General features: G+C 35.0%; 1 protein-coding gene across 34 annotated transcripts in view; it reads left to right on the plus strand.

Annotated features, from left to right (window-relative positions):
• The window catches only part of FIP1L1 (factor interacting with PAPOLA and CPSF1), a 76,900-nt gene that overhangs the window by 45,475 nt on the left and 17,208 nt on the right, over positions 1–14,217 (plus strand). For 18 of the 34 annotated variants that reach the window (XM_032151211.2, XM_032151235.2, XM_058434273.1 and 15 more), the window contains one exon: positions 12,331–12,357. The exons of the other annotated variants lie outside the window; for them this stretch is intronic. In XM_032151211.2, coding sequence (XP_032007102.1) covers positions 12,331–12,357 — 27 coding nt within the window. The remainder of the gene's footprint in view (positions 1–12,330; positions 12,358–14,217) is intronic. 34 annotated transcript variants of the gene reach the window in all.

Below are 14,217 nucleotides of genomic sequence, written 5' to 3' on the forward strand. Positions count from 1 at the left end.
TACTTTTAGGATGGGAGTAGATCAAAAAATTGTATCTTGCGAAGAGATTGATTAATATTTCAGTCTGATCTTCTTCTGTATACTGGTTTCCTTTTAGGAGACTGCTACTGGGTGCCTGGTATTTATTTCTTTTAAACAAAAGTAAATGTTGATCATATTTTTAGCTACTTTTGATTATTAATTAAAAACCAGGTTAGTGGTGATAGAGAAGAAACTCACAAATAATTCCCAAATTTTATTTTTATTTGAATTTTTCATCGGGTTGCCTTTCTTACTTTGCTTTTAATCTTTATCTGCCTTAACCAAGTTTTTATGAAACTAGCAAGATTGATTGAGATAATAATTACCTCTTCCCAGGGAGAAAGCTAGTAGTAAATGATGAAAAAATAGCTGCTTATTCTCATCAGGGCAACATGAAAGACGTATGTTAGGCTTTACTTCCTATTAATAAAATCAGTTTATACTAGAGAGCCATGTACTCTCACTTTTATTTGCAAGAGAGCTGTCTTTGTTTTAAGGTGCCAGTTGTGATCCGAGTACAGAACCAAATACAGGGTCTGAATAGTCCTTCCCTAACATATTCATCCTTGGCCTCTAAATGTCAGCCACTGCTTCTGTCTTTCATCCTCAATGCCTTTGATTTCCTTCCACTGTCACCTCTACTCTCAAAAAGTATGAGAAAAATATGAAAAAATGACTTGTGGCTTTAGAGGGTCTGTTGTCTCAAAAATAGAGGAAGGAGGAGGTTGGAATATAGGTTAGAGGTCCTTATTCCAGACAACATTAGTATTTCCAATTTCAGTGAATTTCTCGTTCCAACAAATAGATTGAGCAGAAACCACTCATTAGTTGGGACTGACTTATGGTTCTTGTGTCTTTAATATGCTGAGTATTAACCAAATGAAAGAGGACTTAGGTGATTCAAAATGAGGACTTCTGTGATTTCTATGTGAATCCTTTGTCCTCTGAAAAAGAATTAGATAAATAAAAGGTAGAAATAATTAATGTTTTAACATTTTATTAATGATACTAAAAAAATTATTAATGTTTGTGGTAATCTGTTAGATTCCTTTGTAATATTACTTAAACTTTAGTAAGTAGTGATTTGAAATAATTTTCTTTTTTTAATGCTTAAAACTCTTTTTAAAAATTTTATTTTTAATTGATGGTAATACTTGTATACGTTTATGGGGTACAATGTGATGTTTTGATTTATGTCTACATTGTAGAAAATCAAGTTAATATATTCATCACCTCACATACTTATCATTTTTTTGTGGAGAGAACATTCTGAAATCTCCTAGCAGTTTTGAAATATACAGTTATTAATTATAGTCACCATGCTGTACAGTAGAGCTCCAAAACTTGTTTTTCTCATTTTACTGAAACTTTTGTATCCTTTGAAAATCATCTCCCCTACCTCACCCATGGCCCCCAGCCTCTGGTAACCACCATTTTACTCTCCGCTTCTATGAGTTGGATCATATAAGTGAGATTGTGCAGTAATTGTCTTTCTGTGCCTGGCTTATTTCACTTAACACAGTGTCCTCCAGGTTCATGCATGTTGTCACAAATGACAGAATGAAAGAATTTCCTTATTTACTAATATAGTATATCCCCAGATGGCTAACATTTTGTATGTTCAGTACTAATTATTAAAGTAAGTAGGACAGAGTTGGTATGAATTAATAACAACAAATACTTAGCTGGCATAAGAATATTTGAAACTCTGTAGAATATTGCTACAGAGGTAATTGCTGCACATAGGCAGTAGCATTGTCTGGAAGTTTACTTTTTTTCAAAATGATAAAATTACTTTTTTTTTTTTTTTGAGACAGGGTCTCACTCTTTCGCCCAGGCTGGAGTGCAGTGGTGCAGTCTCGGCTCACTGCATCCTCCACCTCCCAGGCTCAAGCGATCCTCCTGCCTCAGAGTAGCTGGTACTACAGGCGCGTGCCACCATACCCGGCATTTTTGTATTTTTTGTAGAGATGGTGTTTCGCCATGTCCAGGCTGGTCTTGAACTCCTGACCTCAAGCGAATCTGCCCTCGTTGGCCTCCCAAAGTACTGGCATTACAGGCATGAACCACTACCCCTGACCATTTCTTTTTCATGTAACCTTTGTTCATAAGTATAACAAATCTTTGAACAGTGTTTAGGTTATTAATGACATTATACTGTAGAGTGCAGATAATTATTTTTCTGTTGCTTAATCTATTTTTCTACTTAATTCTCAGCTACATGCTTTCCATATTTTAAAATCCAGATTTCCTTTTATGTTTATTCTTGGTTTACATTTCTATGCTCTTCTATCAACATTTAATGAGTACAGATTCAAATGAATTCTAATGCTGGTTTAAGCAGTACCTAACTGGTATATATGCTGAGCAGGATACTAGTTCATTAAAACCAAATATTTGAAGTTGAGACTCTCTGAATTGCTCCTTACTTTTAGTAGAATGTGAGCTGTTGGGGAGTGTACAGACTATGTATTTCTATCTATGTTTCCCTACAGTTTTAGTCACAGTGGTCTTATATGTACTTGGCATTCCCTAATGTGTTTGCTAATTGAGTTAACGACATATTTATGTGTCCATAACACCAAAGATGATTTTCGGATTTATACCTGGTGCATTCAATCACGATGGGCACTGCCTCTGCATAACAGTATGGCTGCATAGATATATGCCAGCTGCCATGCTTAAAGCTGTAGTTTGCAGTTACCATTTACCACAGAACCACATGATTACACTATATTCCGTAGTTTGTTGTAATTTAAATCACCTTAAGAATCATAAGCAGCTAATGAAAGAAAGCTATGATTCAGGATTCTTTTTAAAGTATTGCCTTAAAAGATACTCCATTTTTCTTAAACTGTCTTGTTTTTTGCTTTCTTCAGAAATAATCAAAAGAAAATGGAAAAACATTTTTTAAAGAATTAATTTAAATGTATTTTAATGTTGCCTTTGTTTTTAAAAGTAAAGTCCAAAATATGATAACTATAGTAATGATATTTTATTCTCATATTTTAGGATGCTACTAGTTTTTTGTTTTGGTTTTAAATAGGGTGACCATACATCCAGATTTGCCTGGAAGAGTCCTACTTTATACCTTCTATCCCAGCATAATTATTATTATTCATTCTTAGAAGGAAATTCCCTGGTTTAGATGATACAATTTCTGATTGACTCTTGGAAATTTACAGAGTGCTTACTGCATAAGTAGATAGTTACTGTTTAACAATTATAAGGTGTTAGAGATGACTCTTATTTGAAGGACTTTTTAATGTCAAATAGTTCACAGAAGAGGAGAAATGTATTGCCTCCTCTCACCCTTAAACACACACCTACAAACATATGAAACTTTGCTAGTAACACAGAGAGGACAAAGTATTTCTGGCCATAATAGATTTCTATGAAGAGTAGAGGAGATTTATGTATTAGAATACAATAAAGAAGGAAGAGATGTCTGGAAGTGCAAAAGTATTTATCGTGGTTCCCTGCAGCCATACTAACAGTAGCTTGAAAACAAATACTGGGCCAGGCATGGTGGCTCATACCTGTAATTTCAGCATTTTGGGAGGCTGAGGCAGGAGGATCACCTGAGGTCAGAAGTTCAAGATCAGCCTGGCCAACATGGTGAAACTCCATCTTTACTAAAAATACCAAAACATTAGCTGGCTGTGGTGGCATACACCTATAGTCCTAGCTACTTAGGAGGCTGAGGCAGGAGAATCACTTGAACCCAGGAGACAGAGGTTGCAGTGAGCCGAGATCACACCATTGCACTCCAGCCTGGGCGACAAGAGCGAAACTACATCTCAAAAAAAAAAAAAGAAAAGAAAAAAGAAAACAAATATTTAGTTCTTCTATAATTCTTCTATAATATCCAGAAAATCTGTTATTTCATTTTCTCATGAGTCAGAAAATAGTTTCCATTGTATTAAGTTTTTTCAGAAGTACATTAGAGTGGTTTCATGCTTTTTCTGAGTAATAATAGATATAATAGCTAATACTTATTGGGTGCTCACTTTTCAGGGTACTATTGTGAGTACATTCCATGTATTAATTCATTTGATTCTTGAACAATATCTGAAGTAGGTGATATTCTAATTTTGCACTGAGGAAGCGGGGACCTAAGTCATCTAAGTGATAGCTAGAAAATAGTAAAACCAGAATTCTAACCCAGGCCGTTTTGCTTGAAAGCCTGTTTTCTTTATTAACTATGTTGAAATGAATCAGTACCTATATCCAGAAAATTGTATTATTGGATTACGTGTATTTGTCACAGTAACATGTCTTAGAAACTTTTTTTTTTAAAGCATTTCTCTGATGTTGAAGTACATGCATACGTATTTGTGGGTAGTGAAGTTAGGGAGATTATAAGGAACAGTCATCAAATTTTTAAAAAATCTGAATAAGGTTTTTACTGTTTGCCTGGCTTGTGTTAAGAAGTCTGTGTTTAGCTGAAGTCAGTTTTGAAATATTTGTTTATTGGAAGAAAAACTGTAAAATTGGAAGTATTAATATTATAGGGTAGGTGATTTTGTGTGTTTGTTGATTGTGGTAAAATACAATATATTTGTCATTTTAGCCGTTTATAAATGTGTAGTTCATTGGCATTAAATACGTTCACAATGTTATGTAACCATCACCATGAGCTGTACCTAAAATTTTTCATCATCTCCAGTGAAAAGTCTGTGCCGGCTAAACTCCTTCCCTCCTAAGGATAGCCCCTATAACCTCTATTCTACGTTTTGTCTCTATGAGTTTCCTTATTCTAGGTACCTCATATAAGTGGAATCATGCATTTGTCTATCTGTGTCTGACTTACTTTGTTTCTGAAATAATAGAATTTAATTAATGATTGTGAGCTAACTTTATGGTAGGCTTTTAATTTAGGCTTTTAAATGTTAATTTAGTGTCATCATATTTGATGTTCATTTTTTTTTTTTTGTAGTGGAGTTTACTGAAGAATAGAAGTCAAATTCAGTTAAACTCATTTGTTTTTGTATGAACTCTTACAAGCCTCAAATGACTAGTTCTGTGGGTCTTGGGAACAATTGAAATGTAGCCCAGTAGTGGAATTCTGCTGAGTTGAAGAAGGGTCTTTGCTTTACTGAGATATAGCCCAACTACTCTGGACTACAAACCAGAGTAGTTGGGCTATAGGGTTTTAAAGTTAGCTATAGGGTTTAACTGTTTATCTAGATACTAGATGTGTAGGATTCTGCATTTTAGAAAGAAGTAGATTTCTTCCTAAAAGACTGTTGATTGTATCAGTGTCTGGCTAATCATCTAGTACTACCAATTTAATGAACTTTAAAATCTTACTTATTCCTTAAATATGTTAATTTTGGGTTAGGGATGATATATAGGAATTGGGTCGGGGGTGGGGGCGGGTGGCGAGTTGCTCATATCTAGGGTCATTCTGCATTTCCTCTAAGTCCTGCATTCTCATTAGATTATTTTTCTGTTAGCAGTCTGGTTCTTTAGCACAGCAGTTCTCAAAACTTTTTGGTTACGTCTTCTTTAAACTCTTTAAAATTACAGCAGATCCCATAGAGCTTCTACTTATGTATGTTTTATCTGTTTTTTAATATTAGAAGTTAAAACTGAGAAATTAAAATATTAGAGATATGTATAATACACTCATTACATGTTAACATTTTTAAATTTCTTATGAAAAATAACTGTACTTTTCCTAGAATAATTTTAAAAATTTAGTGGGAAGTGGTCTTATTTTACGCTTTTGGAAATGTCTTTACTATGTGGCTTAGTAGAAAAAGCTGGTTTCTCCTGTTTGTTTTCACATTAAATCTATTGTGATATCACGAGTTATGTGGCCCCTGGAAACTCCACTATAAGAGAATGAGCATGAAAAAGGCAAATAACATCTTAGTAAATTTTTTTTTTTTTTTTGAGATGGAGTTTCGTTCTTGTTGCCCAGGCTAGAGTGCAGTGGCATTATCTCAGCTCACTGCAACCTCTGCCTCCCAGGTTCAAGTGATTCTCCTGCCTCAACCTCCCGAGTAGCTGGGATTACAGGCATGTACCGCCACACCTGGCTAATTTTGTAATTTTAGAGACGGGATTTCTCCCACGTTGGTCAGGCTGGTCTTGAACTCCCGACCTCAAGTAATCCGCCCACCTCGGCTTCCCAAAGTGCTGGGATTACAGGCATGAGCCGCTGCACCTGGCCACAGCTTAGTAAATTTATGAAAGTAGTTTTGACCTGGCAGATTCAGTAGGGTCTCAAGGACCTCCAGGAATTCCTGGACAAAACGTTGAGAACACTGCTTTGGCAGAAGCTTGGCCTATATTGGATATTGGATGAATATTATCGGTGCCCTTGAGGAAGTACACTTTTATCCCTTTAATTGAGAAACTATTTTATGACTGTAACATTTATTAAGCTAATTTTATAATACCATGGATTTTTTATCTTACTCAACAGATTACCTTAAATTAACTGGCACTGTTTGCCAGAAATGTAAGCATTTTCCAGAGTTACCATTAAAAAAGAACTCCTTGAAGTTTTTGAAAACTGTATTTATTCTTGTTTTTCTATATTCAATTTAAAAAGCCTGCCTGTCAGTGTTTTCAGTAAATTCAAAACAGAGAACAATGCTAATTATCTATAATAAATAGAATTTTCTGGCACAATTAAAATTTATTTAAATGTAAATTTTATAGAGATTAAAAGCTTTCTTAGGATGTTGATTTTTGAATGTGCTTTCTCCTCCATGATGCACCCTTTATAATAGTTACATTTTGAATACATCATTGACACCACATTTTGTCGAATCTAATTACAGTTTAATTTGTGCCTTCTGCTTACACTGCTCTTTCGATTGTCTCATGATTATATGGAAGCTGGTGGAGATAATTTCTGTACAAGGTCTCTATTAAAAAACATAGGTATTTCTATCAAAAATGTTTTGTGTAAGATAGAAGTTTATTTTCTGTAGGCTTTAGATTTTATAAAATAGAAGAGTAACAGATCCTAATAAAGGTAACATAGTTTGTCCATTTTATAGTGTATGTAAAATTATCTTTTTTACCTTTTAGACATGAAGTATGCTGGTAAATTTTTGGTTACTTTGTTATGTGACCATACCACTTTTTAACACTTTTTTTTCTTAAAAATAACTTAAATCTTTTTTTGCACCTTGTAATTGTTTTAATCATGAAATAATGGTTTTGCCATATTCTTTCTACATTCTGGTTTGTATTTAAGGGTGGATGGTAGATGAGATGGTACACATGTGTGTGCGTATGTTTTTGTTTATGTTGAATTTTTAAAATCCTGATACATAGAAAAGTATTTCTGGTAGAAGGTGATATTTAAAGATTTTTGTAAACCTTGGCCTTTTCTACTCATTTTGAGTAAAACTTCTGAGATTGATGGCTTTGAAATACAAGTCATGAGACTTAAGGAAAGTGATCAAGTTTATCTATTTGTTAAATAATAGTGCCAGTGGAATTTGGAATTTACTAGTGAGAAATAGGAAGCGTAGTTTACATATTCTGCCATTTTTTTTCTTTCATTTGAATTTGAATAGAGAAAAGATAGATGGTTATTGCATGTATTGGTTTTCTACTGCTGTATAACAAGTTACTCCAGAATGTGATGGCGTAAAACAACATACATTTATTATTGAACAGTTTTCACAGGTCAGGAATCTGGGACAGCTTAGCTGGATCCTCTGCTTTAAGGTCTCTCTCAGACCTCACAATCTTCTCCAAAAGCCTAAGGAAGTATTTGTCTCCAAGCTCACTCACCTCTTTGTTAAAAGGATTTTGTTTTTTTCTAGGCTGTTGGATTGACAGGGCTTCAGTTCCTCGCTGGTGTAGGCCTCTAATATGGTAGCTTGCTTAATCAAAGCATGTAAGCCAAGAAGGCAACAGAGAGGGTGCCAGTGAAATAGAAATCACTATCTTTTGTAACCTAGTCATGGAAGTAACATCCTTTGATTTTTTTGTGTGTGTGGTAGAAGTAAGTCACAATGTCCAGCCCCCACACAGGGCAGGACATAAATACCAGCAGACAGGGATCATTGAGAGCCATGTCAGAAGCTATTTTGTCTTAGTTATATAAAATTATGACAGACTACATTGAGAATGAGTTTATAGACAATCTTTGTTTAGTTTTTTGTGAGTGCAAAGTCCACTATTAATTTTGTGGGAATTTTTAGTATGGGTAAATTTTTTTTAATAAGATGTTTAACAGGAATGCTGCCTTTCTGTTTCTTTGCCTCAGTTCTTTCAATCTCCTAAATAGGATTTCAGGTCTTACCCCACCCACTTTTACATTTAAGTGTATGTGTTATATACTGGAAAAATTAAGCTGGGTGTGGTGGCTCACTCCTGTAATCCCAGCACTTTGAGAGGCCAAGGTGGGTAGATTGCTTGAGTTCAGGAGTTCGAGACCAGCCTGGGCAACATGAAGAAACTCCATCTTTATAAAAAATGCAAAAATTAAGGCCAGGCATGGTTGCTCACACCTGTAATCACAGCACTTTGGGAGGCCGAGGCGGGTGGATCGCTTGAGCCCAGGAGTTTGAGACCAGCCTGGGCAACATAGTGAAACCCTGTGCTCTGCAAAAAATTAGCTGAGCATGGTGGTACACACCTGTAGTCCCAGATACTTGTAGTCCCAGCTACTTGGGAGGCTGAGGTGGGAGAATTGCTTTGAGCCCGGGAGGCAGAGGTTGCAGTGAGCCGTGATCATGCCACTCACCCTAGGCAACAGAGTGAGACCCTGTCTCAACCAAAAAAAAAAAAGAAATCATCTTCTCTTTTGAGAATGCCAGATGGTGTAGGCTCTCATAGTACTTTAAGTGTCATAGGTAGATGCTTTTGTTTCATAAAAATTTGGAATGGGATTTATTTAGTCCGTACTAAATTGCTCAGCAGTGAAATTAGGAGAGAAGCTTAGAATCGGATCCAGTGATCCTCATAGTATAGTTCTGGGCCAGCAACATCATCTGGGAAATTTAGGGGAATGTAGGTTTTCTGATCCTGCCCCAGACTTACTGAATCAGAAATTCTAGGGGAAGGGCCCAGCAATCTGTATGTTTTAAGAGACTCTCCAGGTGATTCTCATGCATGTTCAGGGTGGTTCTTATTTATTTATTTATTTATTTATTTATTTATTTATTTATTTATTTTTCTGAGATGGAGTCTCGCTCTGTAGCCCAGGCTGTAGTGCAGTGGCGCAACCTCGGCTCACTGCAACCTCTGCCTCCTGGGTTCAAGCGATTCTCCAGCCTCAGCCTCCTGAGTAGCTGGGACTACAGGTGCATGCCACCATGCCTGGCTAATTTTTTGTATTTTTAGTAGACACAGGGTTTCAGCATGTTAGCCAAGATGGTCTCCATCTCCTGACTTTGTGATACACCCGCCTTGGCCTCCGAAAGTACTGGGATTACAGGCATGAGCCACCGCGCCCGGCCTGTGTTCAAGTTTTAATACTACTAATCTGTTCAGTCTGTTAGAGCTTGAGTATTACTTTTCCAAAAGGTTTTGGCTGGCACTAGAAATCTGCTATTACTACTGTTACGTATAGCTTTCCAGGAAAATCAACATTTTTTTAAACTCATTTTTCAGATAAAGGATATAGAAAAGAAACAAAATACTTTTGTTATTCAAGTCTGTTGTCTAGGTTAGGCAGCATGTGTTTGCCAGGAAGATGGAGGTGTTGGGAGGGGAACGAAGAGGGACGTTTGAGATGAATTTTCTCTTCCCTTATACTGTTTCTCTTTTATTAAGAAAAGTCAAATACTAAATAGTGATTTTTAAGTGAGAATGATGTTGGCCTTACATGATATCACATACCAGTTTGAAACTACATTCAGTAATTGTCAAAGAATTGGTTATATAGTGTTTCATCAACTTTATAGTCTTGTTTTAATGAACATTTACTTATAAAGATTTGTATTGAAATAACATCTTAGATGAAATGGAGGTCTCACAAGAAGGACCCTTCCTAGTTGCTATGCCAGCTTTCTGATGTGTAGGTATTGATTGGAAAGACCTATAAATGACATGGTTTTTTCTTTGATTATGTCTTTAATTCCAGTAGATTATTTTTGTCTGTCCTATGATACTGCTATAGTAAGAGTAACATTAAAGGCAGACAGTAATTTTAACTACCTTTGTAATGTACTTAATTCTTTGGTCATATGTCTTTTATCTCTACATTTTGTGGAAGTTTAACAACTTAAATGTTTTTGAGGACTAAAGTTTGAAGGGGCTGACTAGTAATTTTTTAGTTTTTAGCATGAATTTACATTTTAGTAAGCTGTAGTAAGCCTTAGCTAAAGTGATACATCCTGCTCACATAATCATTTAGATAAAGTTATTAGGATTATAGTATATAGAATGGGTGGGTGATTTTGGTATATTCCTTTATCTTATAAATCTCATCTTACAAATCTGTATCTTATAAATCTACGAAAATAATCATGTATTTACTTATGAAAACTAGATCAAATAGTGAAGTGAAGTAGTGTCCGTATTGTTCTAAAGAAAATTAGGTTGTAGTGTATATTAAAAACATTTAATGCTCTGCCTTCCTTACTTTTCTCATTTACTTTGGAGTCTGGGACTCTACTAGCTTGTATGGTTTGCTGGATTCTTTTAGTTTAGTAATTTGGGAAACAGGAAGGTAACCTCAGGATGGATGAGAATTGCCTTTAGCTATGGGTCAGTTTAGTAGACTTGTGGATTCATAAAGATTTTTGAAACTTGATGGCTGCTTTATGTATCTTTAGTCTTGTTGGTTTTGTAAGTTTGGAATATGTTTTTATTGTATGGGTGGTTAAAATCAGGTGCTTTGGTCTCTTTTTTAAGGCCATTTGCTACCTTAAGATCTTTTTAATCTAAATCTCTTACTGTGATAAAACATGCACATCAGAACATGTTTAGTGTTAGAATATGTTTCCTTTCACAAGAAAACTTTTTTTTTTTTTTTTTTGAGTCAGAGTCTGGCTCTGTCCCCCAGGCTGGAGTGCAGTGGCACCATCTCGGCTCACTGCAAGCTCCGCCTCCCGGGTTCACGCCATTCTGCTGCCTCAGCCTCCCGAGTAGCTGGGACTACAGGCGCCTGCCACCACGCCCTGCTAATTTTTTTGTATTTTTAGTAGAGACAGGGTTTCACTATGTTGGCCAGGATGGTCTCGAACTCCTGACCTCGTGATCCGCCCACCTCGGCCTCCCAAAGTGCTAGGATTACAGGCTAGAGCCACCGTGCCCGGCCACAAGAAAACATTTGAAAACAATTCTGTTTCTTTTTTTGGCATACATTTAGCTAATAAATTAGATTATTTTTTGAACTAATTTTGATGCAGTTTTTAAGATAGGATTTAGGGAACCATTCCAACTGTTTTAGTTATTTATGGTATAAAACTTTTCATGAAAAAGTTACTTTAAATTTTCTTACTTTTTTTAATTTTCCTGCTTAGAAATCTCTCATTTTTCCTCCACTGAAAATAGTTAAAATTTGCATGCCACATAAATTGCCTTTCATGTATCTCTTAAATTTAAAATGCTGAATTTAATTTTAGTATTTAGTAAATACATTTTACATTAGGCTTTAAGGGCACATTTGGTCCCTGTAAATTGAAAATATACATAGTTTATTCCTCAGAGTTTATAATGTATACAAATAATGAGTGAGAGTCACTCAAATTAATATTTGCTAGCACCTGTAGAAGTAAATCATTCACATTTATGTTAATGTGCCCTGGGGGTGTATATATATATGAATTGGTTATTCCCCCTTTCTCTCCTTCTACAAATCAAAGGAAATGTTAGCCTTTTCTCACTTCTGCCAACAATACTAGAACAGTCAACACTTGAATGAACCAAAACATATTGAGCTCTACAAAAGTCAGTAATACCTATCATCTTGAGTTATCCTTGTACTACCTGCAGTATTAGAGAAATAACCCACAGATCAGTTTTTCTATTAAAATGTTAAAGTAACAATTTCAGGCATTGATTATCATATTTAGTTAGGATTAACTTCATGGCATTTGATAATTGTGTGTGCATAAGTGTGCTTTTTAACTGATGTCTAACTTTGTGATTACTAGTGGGGGAAACCTTGTTATCAAGTTGTTAGACTGGGTTTTCATCAAGGAAGTTGGATGTTATACTCGAATTGTTAGTCCTCTACGAGAAAATAGAATGCTTCTCTTGAGTGAATAAGCTAGGATAATGAGGCGAGGGGTTTTATTTCAAAGTTTGTTTTGGTGATGGCATAAATACATAACAGGTTCTGAAATCCAATTACTATATTAAATTTCATCACTTGTTTTTTAGGTATTCCAATAACTGTACCACCTCCAGGTAAAACTTTTTTCATGTTTTCTCCATCATTGTTAATAAACACGAAATTTCAAGCTTATAGTTACAGGAGAGACGTTGTTGATGCGGTTAGAATATGGAATAGGCTATTGGGATTTCAAGGTCCTATTTTCAGCTCTGCCTTTGCTTCATTCCAGTTTTGATTAAGATATTTAGTTTTCTTATACCTATCTTACCCATTTCTGTAGAAATAGAGATTCTGAGAAAATTCTTACCTATTCAATTTGTGAAGAAAACAGTATAGGATATAAAATAAAATTTTTCTTAAAAATGTCTTTACAGACCAATGCATTTTTTATGTAATATAGTGACTATAAGAGAAGAGAAAGATAATTTATTTTGACTTTATCATTATTTCTGATTTTTTAATTTTAATCCTGCTGGCTTAGTATCGTGAGAAAATGTGTTCTGAACCCCACATAGCAACTAGACAGATAGCTGGTCAGGTGGCTGTTAAGAGTGGTGATTGTTTATTGTTGTAATAGTGTGATCAGTAGGAGTTTATATGTGGCCCAGTGTTTTATTTATTTATTTATTTATTTATTTTTACATTTTTGTCAGTTATTTCTTTCTATAGTGTGATATCACACCTGATAGCAAGTGTGTCTTACTGAGTTCAGTGTTAAAAGCCAAGGTGTATAAAGAGAATGAGAGGTAAATGCTTGCAAGGGTGGGTCTAAATTCAAAATGACTTCGATAAACAGAAAGAGTGAAGTTTAGGTAGCATAGGACAGTATACATATTTAGATGTGGAATAGAGACATTGATTATGTGTGAATGTGTCTGAAAAAGACTCATCAGGGAAAGTCAAAGGAATCATTTGTGTGTCTTTTTAGTTTAAAAAACAATGTGGTTGTGAGGCTGTATGAAATAGGATTGTGGACTTTAGGACTAATGTGGTAATTGCCAAATTTTGTACTTTTAAGATGTTTAATAGAGGAGTTATAGATCCTAAAACTAGATACAGTGAAGAACCTGGTAAACATGAAAACAATTTGAAGTGGGGCTAAAAGTTGATTTAAGTGGACCTTTGAGAGGGATTCAGAGAACTGATTTATTTTTTCATAGAATTACTAAAACGGAGGCTTAGTGGAAGTGTTTTCACATAACCAGAAAGTGATAGGCAATATGACAGTGGAATACGTCTTGTTCTCATTTAGGACAGTGTCTGAACTGTAGTGTGAGAGACTTAAGTTAGATAATTTAGTGCATTTCCTAGTAGTGAGAGTTGTTAATTGTTAACACTTGGAAGGAATTGGTATCATAAGGAATTGACATCATAAGTTTTGGAACCTTTTTCTGCTGGGATGCTTTATAGCCTATCTGAATTTGAAAGCATAGTGTAGATTAACTGTTTTTTAGCCATATTATTCTGTGGTATTCCATTTAGGTATTGTGAATTATTGAGAATGCAGACCCCATGATATAGAGGTACAAATTATATTCCTTCCAAACTAATCCACAAACTATATTATGTGCTTTTCTTTGTAAAACAGTTTGTTAGGGTTGTGCTATTTGAACATATTTTATGGTGGATATTCTTAGCTTTGAGCACTGTACATTTACTGGTAAGATTTTATTTATAAATTACACATTTTAAGGAAATTTCTATACTTCTAAAACTCGAAATATTTTTTGAAAGAGGTAATTGCTATATATCTGCTTTCCTTCTAAAATATTTCAAATATATCTGGTGGCTACTGTTTTATGTATGGAGAAGGTAAGGCATTGAGATTAACTTTCTCATACTTACAAAATGGGCTGTGTGTGGTGCTGAAAATAAGACCGGTGTCCTGACTCCCAGTTTGTTTTCTGTGTATTAGACCAGACTGCTTACTTAAA

The sequence above is a fragment of the Hylobates moloch genome, unplaced genomic scaffold (assembly GCF_009828535.3).
Source record: "Hylobates moloch isolate HMO894 unplaced genomic scaffold, HMol_V3 SCAFFOLD_2, whole genome shotgun sequence".
Lineage (NCBI taxonomy): Eukaryota > Metazoa > Chordata > Mammalia > Primates > Hylobatidae > Hylobates > Hylobates moloch.